The sequence below is a fragment of the Elephas maximus genome, chromosome 23 (assembly GCF_024166365.1).
Source record: "Elephas maximus indicus isolate mEleMax1 chromosome 23, mEleMax1 primary haplotype, whole genome shotgun sequence".
NCBI lineage: Eukaryota > Metazoa > Chordata > Mammalia > Proboscidea > Elephantidae > Elephas > Elephas maximus.
Window position 1 is genome coordinate 3476780 of NC_064841.1, and position 16312 is coordinate 3493091.

Genomic DNA, 16312 nt, shown 5'->3' on the forward strand with positions numbered 1-16312 from the left:
ACCCTATGGGGCCGTTCCACTGTGTCCTATAGGGTGGAATCCACTGGGCCGCAGTGGGCCGTGGGCTGACTGGAGGACGCGGTGTCATGGCGAGCTCATTGTTTCTGTGACTGGACCTGGGGCCTGGTTTAACGAGAGAGTCTCCTTGGCCTCCCCGGGCCCCGCGTCCCCCCGAGAGACCAGGCTGCGCCCCAGGCGCGCCCCGCAGCCCCACCCCCACCCCGGCGCGCGGAGGCCCCGCCCAGAAGGCCCCGCCCAGAAGGCCCGAACCAGGAGGCCCCGCCCAGAAGGCCCGAACCAGGAGGCCCCGCCCAGGGAGACCCCGCCCAGGGAGGCCCCGCGTGCCCCCGAGAGACCCGGCTGCAGCACAGGCGCGCCCCGCAGCCCCACCCCGACCCCGGCGCGCGGAGGCCCCGCCCAGAGAGGCCCCGCCCAGGGACTAGCTGGCGCGCGTCGGCGTGCGTGCTGACGTCAGGGCGGAAGCGCACGCTGCGTGAAGCGCCCGCGCGCGGAGGCGGCCGGGATATCCGTCGCGCCGAGAACGCTGGTTAGTCTCGCTCTGGGTTCCGGCTGCGTTGGGCGTGCGTGCAGCTCGCGGAGATTATGGCGTCCGGGCCTCACCCGACCGCGGCCGCCGCCGCCTCGTCGGTCGCCCCGAGCGCGGGCGGCTCCGGCTGCGGGGCGGCGGCCACGACGGCGACGGCGACCAGGGGCATCCTGATCGGCGACCGCCTGTACTCGGAGGTGTCGCTGACCATCGACCACTCGCTGATCCCGGAGGAGCGGCTCTCGCCTACGCCGTCCATGCAGGACGGGCTCGACCTGCCCAGCGAGACGGACCTGCGCATCCTGGGCTGCGAGCTCATCCAGGCCGCCGGCATCCTCCTCCGGCTGCCGCAGGTGCGTGCGCCGCGGGGCTCGGCCGGCGCTGGTCCCGCCGGGGTGGGAGGCGGAGGGCCGGTGTCGGAGGCCCGGTGTCGGAAGGCCGGGCGGACCGGGGCCGGTATCGGAGGTGGAGGGCCAGGGTCGGAGGCGGAGGGCCGGGCGGACCGGGGTCGGAGGGCCGGTGTCGGAGGCGGAGGGCCGGGCGGACCGGGGTCGGAGGACCGGTGTCGGAGGCGGAGGGCCGGGCGGGCCGGGACTGGGGCCGGTGTCAGAGGCCCGGTGTCGGAGGGCCGGGCGGACCGGGGCCGGGGTCGGAGGCGGAGGGCCGGGAAGACCGGGATCGGGGTCGGAGGGCCGGTGTCGGAGGTGGAGGGCCGGGCGGACCGGGGCCGGTGTCGGAGGCGGAGGGCCGGGCGGACTGGGGTCGGAGGGCCGGTGTCGGAGGCGGAGGGCCGGGACTGGGGCCGGTGTCGGAGGCGGAGGGCCGGGACTGGGGCCGGTGTCGGAGGCGGAAGGCCGGGCGGGCCGGGGCCGGGGCCGGTGTCGGAGGCGGAGGGTCGGGCGGGCCGGGACCGGGGCCGGTGTCGGAGGCGGAGGGCCGGGCGGGCCGGGACCGGGGCCGGTGTCGGAGGCGGAGGGCCGGTGTCGGAGGTGGAGGGCCGGGCGGGCCGGGACCGGGGCCGGTGTCGGAGGCGGAGGGCCGGGCAGACCGGGGTCGGGGGGCCGGTGTCGGAGGCGGAGGGCCGGGAGGGCGGCTCGCAGGCGGAGGCGGGCGTACAAGATGGCGGCCAGCCCGGAGCCGGCCCGCCTGACCCCGCGCCTCCCTTCTCGTGTCTCGTCTGCAGGTGGCGATGGCAACGGGGCAGGTGTTGTTCCATCGGTTTTTCTACTCCAAGTCGTTCGTCAAACACAGTTTCGAGGTGAGCGGCGCGGGGGCGGCGAGACGGGGATTTCTTCATCCGGAAGGGGGGGTGGTGTCGGCAGCCTGCTCTCCCCGGCGAGGACGGGGCTCCCCCGGGCCTCGGTGCCCCGCTGCCCCGGCCGGGAAGTGGGGACCTCCGGAATGTGTCCTAGAAAGGGAGCGGTGCAGTCTGAGCCCGGGTGCCCTCCTTATCAAGGGTTAGGGTGTTCAACCAAGTGCCGCAAACTCCCGGGGGATCGAGGTTGGCTGTGGATCCAAAGTTAGGAGTTGAGCAACAAAACGACAGCATAGGGCTGGTGACCGAGAAGCTTCTCTCGGGCTTTTATCGCGCCGAAGGCTGCCCCAGTTGTGTTCTAAAGTTTCATCAGAATAAGTTTGTTACACTTTTGGCGAGACGCTTTTCTCTTTCCCAACTTTAGTTGATAGTCCTGTCATTTTAACAATTGTTACTGATCCGGTTTTTTTTTTTTTCCAGATTGTTGCCATGGCGTGTATTAATCTTGCATCAAAAATCGAAGAAGCACCTAGAAGAATAAGAGATGTGATTAATGTATTTCACCACCTACGCCAGTTAAGAGGAAAAAGGTAAGATTGGCAATATCGATTATGTTCTCTTCTGCTACTTCTGTACTGTGTACCGATTATCAGGTCAAGACATCTTTCCTGTTCAAGCGAATGTGATGCACAGAAAAACTCACTTTAACTTAGGTGTTCTGATCCACCTGGGAGCACACGGGTGTTTAAGGAAACTTGGGGAAGCTGTGACTGACCAGTTACCTAGAGCTCGTAGAGGCAGTTGTGGAGGTTGCTAGGAGCGCTGTGAAGCCAGGCTGTGATTTAAGATTGAACAAGAAAGAGAATGAGGATGCATTGGGCTCCAGTGGGAGTGTATTCTCTTTTTCCCCCACTTTCTCTCTGGAAGACTAAAGGTTGGTAGTTTAAACAACGTAGTTCAAGTTAATCTTTTGGCAAAGTTCTGCGTAGATTGATTTTCTGTTCCAAGTCCCAGTTAATTCTTTGTCAATTGAGGTTGGTTTTTGTTAGAACACTTCTCAACATTGAACTACGATATATCGAATAATACCGGATCTGAAAGGACTGCAGGATGGTAAAATTTGAAGTTTGAAGTCAAAGGGATTAAACAGGTATTTTATACTGGTCAGATAAAGACTTGGGGAGTCGGTTAGAAAAATAACTCTTAAGTTTGATTGGATTGCATTATTAGGGGCCCACTTAGTCCATCTTGTAAGAAAACAAATGGAAACGGTGTTTTCTCGTAGGTGTGTTGTAACTACATGGTAACACTGGACCTATGTGTTGATGTGAGAGAAAACCACTTACAAAGTGTCAGTTGCAGGTCTTTTTGCATCTGCAAGAGATTTCTGGTACACACTGGAGAAGGATCTACTTGGTGTAGATTACAGATTAGTTGTGTTCCCTTTAGGGAGTCATGGTGATAGACAAACTTGTGCTGAGTTTGGAAGGAAATTAGTTGTAAGATGATAATAAGTTGTGTTGGGGGTTGGGTGTAGCTTAGTGCCGAATCAGTATTCCACACTGATGGTACTACTCTTGGCCGAATCTTTGAAGTTGTCAGTAATGGAATTACTCAGAGGCAGCCAAATGTTACAATGTCCTTATGATGATTTAGTTCAGTCAAAAAGTCTGAAATGTCGCTCTGCAGATATTTCAAATGGTGTGTTTTTTTTTTTTTGGTTTTCTTACATTTTTCCCCTACCCTGTCTTTTCCCATTCACCCTGTTCTTACCCAGAGACAGAATAACTTTTTAATTTCGTTTTTAAATATCTTTTAGCTTCTTGTTGAGGAATCCCTGGAAATTGGGAAGATTTCAATTTGGTATTTAGTATGACCTGAGCTTATGTTTGTACTTAGCGATCTAGCTGATTGTTGAGGATGTATGAAACAGAATGACACTGTCTAATAGAAAAGGTTCTGTATCTTTAGTTCAAAGCTTTTTTTTGAAAGAAATAGTTTCTGGTGGTATTCTTTGAACCTGTTGAGCCAACCAGTATGTAGTTATATGATTATTGTCTTTGGAACTTTCTCTGTGAGACTTAGAATTTTCTTCCTTGATGTCACATTAGGTCTTCATAACTGTAAAAACCATGGAATTTAAAGTATCACATCTGACTGCTGCGTCTGATGTCACAGTGCTTTTTTTGGCATTTTTACAGAGAAATTTGTTTTGCCTCAATCTTAGAAGTGTGATTATAGCATGAAATTTAAAAGGAGTTGTTAATTGCATGGAAGCTTTTAAAAAATGAAAAACAAAAACAGGATATAGAAGCGTTTCTATGCATTTTACAAGTTAACTCAGACATATAACTTGTATACGTTATTAACTTCAACTCTTTTTTCCCTTGCAACCGACTATACAGCGACCAGCTACATTTACCAAAGCCTGGGTGATGTGGAGTGGTACATAGAGATGAAGCTGTCGTCATGGCAACAGTGAGTGAAGTATCGAAAATCCCCAAGGAGAAGCCAGTGCTCTGAGAATAGGTCACTGGAATCGGGGACTAACAGGTTGGCCACTGGTGAACCATTTAGAAAAACTCCTGTTTCTTGTTATAAGCTTTTGTCTTTGCTGTCCAAGTTATTAGAACTGTACCTTAGTATTTTTGACGAGGTTAATGTCATTAGAAAGTACTGTGTATGTTATATTTAAGTTAGGTAAACTGTATTGGTCTGTCTTAAAGATGCAGTTTTTTTTTTTAATCTAGTTTATACACAACTTTAAATTGTAATACAATTTATTTATGAAGAAACGTCATTTATGTAGCATTAGGTCAGTGGTTTTCAGTCCTGGCTGCAGAGTAGAATGACTGGGGGAGCTTTGAAAACTGTGCCAATGCCCAGGCCCCATCCTGGGTTATTTGGCTTCCCCCTCCCCTCAGCTTTTTGTAGTTTGCCTCAGAATGTGCATGGCTGAACTTAAAGAGGAAGAGTGCTTTTTCATAGCAGTACTTTGAAATTGTAATTTGCCTTTGATAGTAACTTACTCCAAGTAAATTAGTTTTCCTGTAGTTTTGAGGAGCACTTACACCCTGAGATTTGAGATAATGCTATGAAATCTTCAAAGACTGCTTTATCCAATTATTGGTATTTTTGACGTGATACTCTCAATGTGAGAAGGAATTTTGAGTTATAGATAAGGGTTGGAGGGTCTTAAGTGATCTTGTCATTTAGTCCAGCCTCTTCTGCAGCTTATTTTTGTGGCCCTGTAGTTAGTTGGAATTAATTCCACAGCAATAGGTTTGGTTTTTTTTTTTTTTCTTTTGAATAGTTGACCTTTAGTTTAAACAAATACTTCTGAAGAAACAACATTGCTACTTCCTTGGAAATGGATGTCACAGATTAAAAAAATTTTATCGAGTAGCAGTTGGCCTCTTGGTCACCCTGAGTTGGAATTGACTCACCTACCGGTAGTGTACCGCACGGCTTTGAACCGGTTCAAACCTCTGTTGAGAATTTGCATTTCTAACGTTATACAGAATCAGAATCTACATTTTAAACAAGGTGGTCCGTAGATGACTCTTAGGTATAATCAATTCTGAGAATTTATGCTCTGCTAGTGGTTCTCCAAATTGGTCCCTAGCCAGTAGCATCATCACTTGGGAACTTGTTAGGAATGCAGGTTACTGGCAGGGGTTTGCAATGGAGCGAATCAGTTTGAAGCCTCATAGTAGAGTTCCTTGGAGAACTCGTTTCTGAATTTCTTGGTGCTTGTGGCTGCTAACCAAAAGATCAGCAGTTCGAATCCACCAGGTGCTCCTTGGAAACTCCATGGGGCAGCTCTGTTTTGTCTTACAAGGTTGCTGTGAGTTGGAATCGACTCAGCAGCAACAGGTGTTGTTTCATTCCACATAGGAACCCTGGTGGTACAGTGGTTAGAGCTCCACTGCTAATCAAAAGGTCAGCAGTTCGACTTCACCAGCCGCTCCTTGGAAACCCTATGGGGCAGTTCTGTTCTGTCCTACAGGGTCACGATGAGTCCGAATCGACTTGACAGCAACGGGGTTGTACCACATGAGTGATACTAATCATATTTGGGCCCCCTAATCCTGTTTTTCCCCCCTTTCTTTGTTAAATTGTATTTCAGTTAATCTTGCTAAAGGAAAAGTAGCTATTCTAAGAAACAAGATGATAAACTACCAAATTACCAAGGTTTCTTGTTAAAACTGAAATTTGAAAGTTTTTATCATACAGGTTTACCTAAAAAATCTAACATTAGAACTTAAAGCAAGGGAGATGGGTTAGGGGGGTGTGTGTGTTGATAGTGAAAGTTATTTCTGCGTTTCTCTGAACAGATGGATGGTTTCTTTCTGCAGAAGAGATTTCTAAGTGCAGCCTTGAGCTACTTTTACTGGTTTGTAGGGAAGCTTACCTGATTGGGCAGGAAGAAATCCTAGCAAGTTTCAATTCCATTTAGTGTTCTTGTTGCCCCAGAGAGTACTGTGGATGCTACATTAATTTCAATAAAGAAAGAACTGCTTTCATAAAGCTGATTTACGGGGACACTTTTTTAAAATTTCTAATACAACATTGTTACCCTAAGGTAGTTGTAAATTACATGTTCATTTAGCCTTGCTTGATTTTGGAGAAAAGCCATTGAACAAAGTGAAACTCATGAAGTTAGCTTTTCTTCAGGTAGTAGCAAGCCTGAACAAGAAGTTGAGTATATTAGTTAGAGTAAATAATTAGTTTGTAGAGTAAATAATGAGTTTGGTTTGCTTAACCTGTTCTGATGTTATTGGGGTTTGCCAAAACGGTAAAGGAAAGTGAGGAGAATGGTAAAGAAGATGGAAAAGAAGTAGCAGTTTAAGCAGGAGTACTTAGTGATGAAGTCTGACTTGATCGCAGCCATGATTCAAACAAGCAGTAGGTTGGGTGACTGCAAGAACACATGAGCCTTAGCTGTATTTGAAAGCAGCTCTTAATGAACAGCTTGGGAGGAGGTGTGGTGGCGATGGTGTGTGCAGTCCCCTCCACTCCAACTCACAGTGACCCTGGAGGACAGTAGAGCTGCCCCGTAGGGTTCCCAAGGAGTGCTTTGGTGGATTGGAACTGCTGACTTCGGGTTAGCAGCCTGAGCAGTTAACCATTTCACCACCAGGGCTCCAGTAGCAGGTGTAGATGATTTATATCCATGTAAAAGGAAAAAGTTACAGACAGCTGTGCTTTTATAAAATTGTATTTTTGTAGGAATGCTAACATTTTTGGTACCCCATGGGTGCAGGGAGTAAGAGTTAAGTGGCACAGCTGTGCCACAGGAGGTCTTCTGTCTCCTAAAACCATTGAAGGAGGGCTGTAAGTATCCGGTCAGTAGTTAGAGAGTCTGAGATGGATTTGAATTTTTTTTTTGAAAATTCTTAATATGATGATAAAACCTGAAAAATTTTGAACTTTAAGATCTTTTGAATGAATTCATATATATAATTTGCTCCCATTGGAGTGTTAAATTTGATTTTTTTCTTAATTTGAGGTTTTTTTCCCCCAAAGAGCACCTAACTTGTAGCTTTTTGTCCTGATAAAATGGATTCATTTTTATGTTTTTGTGTTAGAAAGTAGTCCATCTGAATTGGTGGCCTCATTCCTCATCTTTCATAGTGTATTTAGTGGCTATAATATGAATGGAACTGAGAAAGGCCGGTTTTCAGCTTTGTTAATTTAAATAGCGTCTGTTTTTCATCTTGTCACCCTCAACTTTAGTTTCATTTAATGAAATTTGATACAAGTCAGAATACTTTGAAAGAATCTAGTAAACATTCCAACTTTTTATTATAATTTTAAATTTAAGAATAAGATAGCTGATTTTATTTTTGTTGCTCCATAGGATTAGTTAACATAGCTCATTTCAGATTGCTTTTTAACTTTCAAGTGGATGTTTTTAAAATACGAGCTTATTTCTGGATTTGGTTGGCGTGTTGAAATGAGATGTAAACTTTTGTGATGTCTTTTAAAAATAGAATGTTAGCTTGAGTATAGAGGAAGATATTTAAAATATTCTACTCATTTACTACCATATAGTCAGTGTCTCCATAAGAATGGACTTTTTGGTGTTTGATTCTGAAAAGGATATGGGCAAATCGAACTACATAGACTTTTTAAAAATGAAAGTTTGTTTTCTTAATAGTTTGTGCCTAGAGAGAAACATCTCAGAAGGAAACGAGTGTTAATTGTAAGACTTAAAATAGTCTTTTCCTAAATTATGGATAGTGGTAGGTTTTTCTCCATCAAAAACAAAACTACCCTAGAGGAAAGGCATTCTTCACTCAGTGTGCTGTTTCCAAAGCATTAAATCACATACGTGTAGCCTTCTGTATCATAGAAACGGGTTTTGGGAACCATCAAACATTCAGTCTGTTACAGAGACCTTGAGTGTGTCCCTGTGGTTTTGTGGGCTTCCCTTGTCCTGCAGTGCGGACGAGAGGGTATTGCCTCATGACTGCAATGTGGCCTGGCTCTGACCACAGCTGACCACACTGGAGCCTGGCTTTCTTCATAGGTCACTTTGAGCTTTGACTCTTCAATATTTGCTTTTCTTATTTCTTTGGTAATTGAGCTAAATGTTTAGTTTTCAGGGTTTTTTTAGAGTAGAGATGGATTCTTAGAAAAATGTGTTGAAGCAAATTGCCTACCTAGGGGAGTCTGAAGTAGTGACTCATTTTTCACTGGGTTTTTTTGTAACTTTTATTTGGGCCATAAATTAGCCGAGAGTTGATCTTTTATATAACGAGTAAAACCATTATAATTGTATGAGATTTTTTTGTAGTATTGTAAACGTTTTTTAAGAGCACATTACTTTTGTCAGTGGGAAAAGGCCTTGTTAACGGTTATGGAGACTTAATGGGATTTGTGCCAGTAATAAATGAATCAAGTTGTCGCCTTAAGTCAGTCAGTATGTGTATACACACACATGCACACATATACCCCAAATCCAGTCGGTATGAAGAAATCTATGTGGAATACCCAAGAGTGTTAAGAGTGTTGTGTTTTCCCCCATCACAGTGTTGAGTTAGTTCCTTTAGGAACTTAATCTAAGTATGTGCGTGAACGTATCTGTAATTAGCGTAACTTGGACAGCACAAGATTAACGCTTTAACTTGTTTGCAGGAGTTTAAAAAGCTGGTTTCTGTTGCCAATAGTTGGTTGGAAGGGAAAATGGAGATGCCACAAATAAAATTTTTTGGATGTGCAAAACAGTTTTGATTTTATTTCTTACAAACTATAGGACTCCAAGCCCTCTGATCCTTGATCAGAACTACATAAACACCAAAAATCAAGTTATCAAGGCAGAGAGGAGGGTGCTAAAGGAGTTGGGATTTTGTGTTCATGTCAAGCATCCCCATAAGGTGAGTTGTAGAGTACACAATTTACATTTGTAAGTATTAAGGTTTTTTTTAGAAAATTGTAATTGTATGAATTTATACTTACATTGAGAGAATTAACCTTGATTTTAAAAAACATTCTTTTGAATATTGAGATTTATTAATGAAGTGGGAGTAAAGACATAGGTTCAAGTCTTGCCTTCACTCTTAAGTTCTTTTTGTCTCTGTGATTAAGCACCAGTTTCCCCACCTATAAAATGGGGGCGGTGAAATTTCTGCTTCAGAGGAATAAATAATACATCCGCAGGAGCACCTGGCACCTAGTGAATAATCAGTAAATGCTCAAAGTGTGGGCTCGAAGTGTGGAGGCTGCTCTACCGCCCCCCAGTACTGTTAGGAAAAGTTGACAGGTTTCTCTAGCATCTCTTGGCTTTCATGGAATCGCTGTAGCCATACAGCTCAGTGGTTCCGAAAACGGATGGCCTGGGGTCAGGACAGTCTGCGATAGAAACTTGGCTATGCCTTGGTGTCTGTCTCTCAGTGTCCACATCTTTAAAACGGTAGAATGGGAATGATGGTAATACAGGTTCAGGAAGACGTGACATAAACTGTGGTAAGGCTTTTTACATGTAGTTCTTTTCTATCACACTTCAGCGTGATGGTTCAGTGCAAAAACTTGAGTGTTATTACTGTAACACCCCCACTGCAGGTGTTACACAGTTTCCGTCATCTGTTGTGTAGCTTTAAAATGCCTGGCTTCTAGGATATTTGTACTTACAGAACGCCCCTTGGGAAGTTAAATGAAATAATACATGTGAAAGGCCCAGCGCAGTGTTGGTCACGTACTGAAGTGTTCATGGACAGTTAACCACGTGTCTTCTAATTAACTTGATCAACACTCGTTTTATCCTGTACAATTTTAGAACGTACTAATAAACATAATTGGTATGAAATCTAGCAAGCAGCGTAATCTATGTTGAATCTCTGGTACATTTTAGGTTGGCCTGTGTTGTCTACGCAGTTTATAAAAGAATTAAAACTCGCACGTAACGTTTTCAGTTACTTTATTTGCTGAACTCTATACCGCGAAGGAAACACCGATATGCTAAATTGATTTTTTTTCCCTTGTTCTTCAGATCATTGTTATGTATTTACAAGTCTTAGAATGTGAACGTAATCAAACCCTGGTTCAAACTGCCTGGTAAGTTGCTTTTTTACATTTCTTTCCTAGCCAGGAAAACAGAAGCAGAAATAAAGTAAGTTTCGTTTTCCTTTCCAAAATGAGATACGTTTGTTTTGGGGCTTTTTGTTTTTTGTTTTTTAACCAAAAGGTAAATAATGCTTATTTCTGCTTCCTGTTTTCTTGGCTTGACTAATTACTTTTAATGGAGAACTCAATTTAACTTTGTTCTTTTTTCTACTCTTTAATTAAAGGGTAGTCCCTGATGGTAAGTCATAGAACTCTGCCCTCTGCACTTCAGCCCATGACCTCAGGATGGCCTGATTGGCTGCCCTGCTCTCCTCCAGCCAATCCAGTGCAAGCTCTCATCCGAGATTCACTGAAGTGGTCCATATCCATCTGGCAGCGTCTTCTAGTTCTGTCGGGGTGTCGAAAGGATTTGTATATTTGCTTCCAGAAGTAACTCTTCAACATGCCTGTGTATTTAATGTATTCCTGTAACTATCAAAATGAATAGTTCATTTTTGATAGATTGTGTCCAGCCATTATGAATTAAATGATTTTTTTTTTTTAGGAGTTTAAATTTTTATTTTTGGTTTGTATAATGTGAATTCTACCAAAAGGAACTACAACTTGTAGCTTAAAATGGACATAGTGGATGAATTTATAGCTGCTAGGTGATTTCAGGCAATAATATTAGAAGTAAGAAGTTCTTGAGTTTTAAAAGAGATGTTATTATTACTTAAAGACTTTAGAACTCAGCTTTTTGAGATTCAGGTAATGTGATCTGGCACGTGGGCTTATTTAAAGGTAAATAAATTTGTGGTCAAGCCACAACTACTATTGCATAAGACCGTCGATGGCGTGCAGGACTTGATATAATTTTATGCTCTTGATTCTTCAAGCATATGTTCTTTTTATAACTACCGTGTTTCTTTCGGACTTCATAAATATTAGAACTATTAGAAAAGTCTTATATTCTTTGATAAAATGCATGACATTTTAAGTACATGTTCTCTGTAACAGATTTTAGCAGCTTTCATAAATAAGGATTTTTCAGAAACAGACCATTTAATTTTAGCATTTTAACTTTGAAATAACTTGTAAAATATTTTCAGTAGTTCAGGAGTATTGCTGGGCTTTCTAAAAGTCCAGCAGTTTAGTGACTGAAGCAGTTTATCACTTTTATTTATACTTAGTTGCAAAAAAGCTGTGTAAACAAGGCTTTTATGTATATATTGTTCTTCATCTAGGTTTTCTGAGTGAGCTTAGTTTTCTTAATGTAAGTGTAAATTGGTGGGTGCTTACTGAAAAATGCCTTTTTACCCCTGTCATAATATTTTGAGCTTTTGAAAGAACTTGGTGACACTGCTTTTCATTATGGATAAAGGAGAGATGGTCTGTAATTAATGGCTTGAAGTATTGTTGGAGTAGTTGATCATTTCTGAAGCTACTTCTGTCAGAACTATCAAAGCATTGCTTTTTCGATAGAAGTAAGTTCTGTGTGGAATAGTAATATGGATTTAAAAGGACTTTGGTCATATATAAGAAAGTTTAAGAATAGTTCTAGTGTTAAATTCTTATCTCTTAATGATTTTTGAGTTAAGAATTGTTATGCTAGACTATGATGATGTGAGTAGAAATATGAGAAGAAAAAAGAATAAAGTAGAATTGAGTCTCCAATATAAGTAAGCCTCAAAAGAAGTGGTTTGTTTACAAATAAAGCTTATAGTTGAAATATTTTTCAGGAATTACATGAATGACAGTCTTCGGACCAATGTTTTTGTTCGATTTCAACCAGAGACTATAGCATGTGCTTGCATCTACCTTGCAGCTAGGGCTCTCCAGGTGGGTGTCCTGTGGGATCAACCACGGGCGTTACCAGTTCTGACAAAAATCAGTGACGGTTTCACCTAAGGGACTCTTTTTTATGGTTTAGATTCCACTGCCAACTCGTCCCCATTGGTTTCTTCTTTTTGGGACTACAGAAGAGGAGATCCAGGAAATCTGCATAGAAACGCTTAGGCTTTATACACGAAAAAAGGTGACTTCTGTTCACTCGTGTGTGTGCTAATACCCTAATGCTGAGAATCTATAAACTGCCATGAAGGGCAAATAGTAACTTCATTTTTCTTCAACAGCCAAACTATGAAATGCTAGAAAAAGAAGTCGAAAAAAGAAAAGTAGCCTTACAAGAAGCCAAATTAAAAGCAAAGGGATTGAATCCTGATGGAACGCCAGCCCTCTCAACTCTTGGTGGATTTTCGCCAGCCTCTAAACCATGTAAGATTGTTGTCAGAATTGAAATGACTTGCAGGGCGTTGTGAGGGTGTGTGGTTTGAAAGCTTTAGCATTTATTAGTTTCATAGAAACAGTGATGTTAAGAAGCTGCCACTGCTTCACTCCTGACAGTCCACTGAAGAATGATACCTGAAAGAGCATGAGTTACGTTAGAAGCCAGGTTCAGCCCTCTGGGTGGGTCTGTTCCCTTAAAGATTACGAAAACAAAAAAACAAACCCAGTGCCGTGGAGTCAGTTCCACCTCAAGGCGACCCTATAGGACAGGGTAGAACTGCCCCATAGAGTTGACAAGGAGCGCCTGGTGGATTCAAACTGCCGACCCATTGGTTAGCAGCCGTAGCGTTTAACTATTACACCACCAGGGTTTTCTGGCTAAAGATTACAGCCAAGAAAAATGTGTGGAGCAGTTCATCTCCTTACCACGTGGAATCGCCAGGAGTTGGAATTAATGGGGAGGTGGTGGCTTTGGAATTTTTGTTGTTGTTAAAACGATTTTTTTTTTTTTAAGCATCACCAAGAGAAGTAAAAGCTGAGGAGAAGTCACCAGTCTCTGTTAACGTGAAGACGGTCAGAAAAGAACCTGAGGATAGACAGCAGGCTTCCAAAAGCCCTTACAATGGGTGAGTTTACAAAACTGACCTGAGGAGTCTTTGTTTATGTGTTCAGTTTCTAACCTGAGGTATGTAATTAAAATTTTGTGGTTTTTTTTTTTTTGTGAAGTGTAAGAAAAGACAGCAAGAGAAGTAGAAACAGCAGAAGTGCGAGTCGATCAAGGTCACGAACACGATCACGCTCCAGATCGCACACTCCAAGGAGACAGTGAGTATATTTTTTTAGGAAGAGCAGTCTTGTTTGGAATCTTCAAAGGCTATTACTTTTTTAAAAAACAAAACAAAACATTAAGTACACTGTTTTCGTCATTAGGCTGGTATGGGCTGTTAACACAGTCACGTTAAGTGAAAGGGGTTTGGGAATGTGCTCTGAGTTTGTGCGGTTTGTGGTTTGCTTTTTTTGAGAGCAGTGTATTTTAACGGCATTCTGGTCATTCTGTTTTCCCCCATGCTTTCTGGAAAAGTGTAGGGGTTACCCAGAGTGCTGTGTAGGATCCTGTTTATAACATAAGAATATGGCCTATTCAAACCCCACCCATTGCCATCACGTCGGTTGCGATTCATGGCCACCCTGTAAGGCAGTAGAATTGCCCCATAGGTGGCTTCCAAGGCTGTGCTGTTCATAGACGCAGACCGCTACATATTTATTCCTGGAGCGGCTGGTGGGTCTGAATCGCCAAACTTTCAGTTAGCAGCAGGGCATTTAACCACTGTGCCACCAGGGCTCCTTGACTGTATCATTAGGCTCTTATTAATAACTAATAGTGAAGCCAGTCGTGGCCAAAGAATGTTCCCTAGTTGGCTTCATATTTGGGTTGCTAGCTCCATGTGGCTCTTCTTCAGTAACAGTAAAAAGCATATTTCTAGGACAGTTTGTAAAAATTGCTAATTACTGTCCTCTTATATATAGACTTACAGAGCCCTGTTGGTATAGTGGTTAAGAGCTTGGCTGCAAACCAAAAGGTTGGCAGTTTGAATCCACCAGCTGCTCCTTGGAAACCCCGTGGGTGGTTCTCTGTCCTGCAGGATCGATACGGGTTTTGCTATATAGACTTACAGTACTCTTGCTTGAGAGCCATGTAAAACATTACAGCTTTGAGTGGGGTAGTGAGGGGTGGGGAGATTTAGAAAACACCTTAGTTCTGGTCTGTCCCTGATAGGGTCTGTAGTTGTTTTTCGAGCCTGTTCTGAGCAGCCACTGAAATGGCCTGTCGCCACAGAAACTGAACCTGACGTTTTTATCTAAGTTACAACAATAGGCGGAGTCGGTCGGGGACGTACAGCTCAAGATCAAGAAGCAGATCCCGCAGTCACAGCGAAAGCCCGCGAAGACATCATAATCATGGTTCTCCTCATCTGAAGGCCAAGCATACCAGAGATGATTTGAAAAGTTCGAATAGACATGGTCACAAAAGGAAAAAATCTCGTTCTCGATCTCAGAGCAAGTCTCGGGATCACTCAGATGCTGCCAAGAAGCACAGGCATGAAAGGGGACATCACAGGGACAGGCGGGACCGGTCTCGCTCCTTTGAGAGGTCCCACAAAGGCAAGCACCATGGCGGCAGTCGCTCAGGACATGGCCGGCACAGGCGCTGACCCGGCCTCGAGCCACCGTCGGTTCTTGGTTTTTGCCTATCTGCAGTGTGGTGTATGGACTCGTAATCAAAATGTTAAAAGCAAACTGATTAGGATTTGATTTATTAAAACCTTCTAGGTCTCTAGAAACACTGAGGACATTTTCTTTTGAAAAGAACTATGTTAAATTTTTTGCACATTACAATGCCCTAGCAGTATCTAATTGGAAACCATGGTCAGGTTCAGTTGTACTTACAGTTGTGTATTGTTTATTGCTATCAGAACTGGAGCGTAAATTGTGTAAAAACGTATCTTATTTTTATACAGATAAAATTGCAGACACTGTTGTATTTAAGTGGTTATTTGTTTAAATGATGGTGAATACTTTCCTAACACGGGTTTGTCTGCATGTGTAAAGATTTTTACAAGGAAATAAAATACAAATCTTGTTTTTTTAAACTGCTTCAAATATCTTATTTAAATAAATTATTAAAAAGATAAAATTTTCATAGTAAAATGGCTGCACTGATTTTCTGTCAACACGTGTCCTTGTCCCTTTCTTTAGACAACAGTCTGAGGTTATTGAAATACAGTTCCTATCTGTGTCCTGAGCTGCTAGCAGGCTTCGCAGTGCCCGTGGCCGGGCGGTGTAACATTTGACGTTCCCTTGTAGCACTGGACCAGTCTTCCAGGCAGACAGCTGACGGACGCGTGAATGGTGCCTCAGGGTTGCTTGTAAGGCAGTTGTAAGTACTTCCTCTAAAAGGGCTGCTCTGTCAAACGGATCACAACTGAACATGCCAGTCAGTGAGTCCAGCTGTTGAGATCTAGGGCGGTGGTGTGGTGGGGTTCTTTTTAAATTTGCACACAGGCTAAGAGAATTCAATGATGCGGGCCCTGACCTGGCTGGGTGATAAAGGAAAATCTGACCACAGAGAATGAAGTCTTGATGAAAAAGCCAGGACTTGCATTTAAATGGTTATTTTTCAAATGATTCCTGTAGGGAGGAATATTTTCTGAACATTTTGGAAAATTTAGAGATCCTTAACCGCGATTAAAATACTACTTCAGAGTTAGCTTTCCGTTGGTATGTTGTTATCCACCTTGATCACTTACCTTCTCCACTAGACTGGGCTCCATATGGTTTTTGTTTTTTTTTTTTCCTGTAAATACACCCACAAAGAGATTTATTGCTGTTAAAAAAGTTTCTCATTTCATAACATGGAGAAACCTGGAAGGCATTATGCTGAGTGAAATTAGATGCAACAGGACAAATACTGTATAAGACCACTATTATAAGTTCTTGAGAAATAGTATAAACTGAGAAGAACACATTGTTTTGTGGTTATGAGAGGGGGGAGGGAGGGTGGGAGAGAGTTATTTACGGATTAGTTAGTAGATAAGAACTACTTTAGGTGAAGGGAAGGACAATACTTAATACATGGAAGGTCAGCTCAACTGGACTGGACCAAAAGCAAAGAAGTT

At 43.6% G+C, this 16312-nt stretch overlaps 1 protein-coding gene across 2 annotated transcripts; it reads left to right on the forward strand.

Annotated features, from left to right (window-relative positions):
- Positions 1 to 506: 506 nt before the first annotated feature.
- On the forward strand, positions 507 to 15295 carry CCNL1 (cyclin L1). 2 transcript variants are annotated; one of them, XM_049867430.1, is made up of 11 exons: positions 530 to 900; positions 1731 to 1805; positions 2283 to 2392; positions 9064 to 9184; positions 10297 to 10361; positions 12089 to 12188; positions 12280 to 12384; positions 12482 to 12623; positions 13150 to 13261; positions 13362 to 13460; positions 14500 to 15295. In XM_049867430.1, exons 1-11 carry the CDS (start codon positions 604 to 606, stop codon positions 14846 to 14848), a joined length of 1575 nt encoding a protein of 524 aa, XP_049723387.1. In that variant the 5' UTR covers positions 530 to 603; the 3' UTR covers positions 14849 to 15295. The 2 variants fall into 2 exon arrangements, with proteins under 2 accessions (XP_049723388.1, XP_049723387.1); XM_049867431.1 differs by lacking the exons at positions 12280 to 12384; positions 12482 to 12623; positions 13150 to 13261; positions 13362 to 13460; positions 14500 to 15295 and having other exon boundaries at positions 507 to 900; positions 10595 to 12182.
- Positions 15296 to 16312: the final 1017 nt, after the last annotated feature.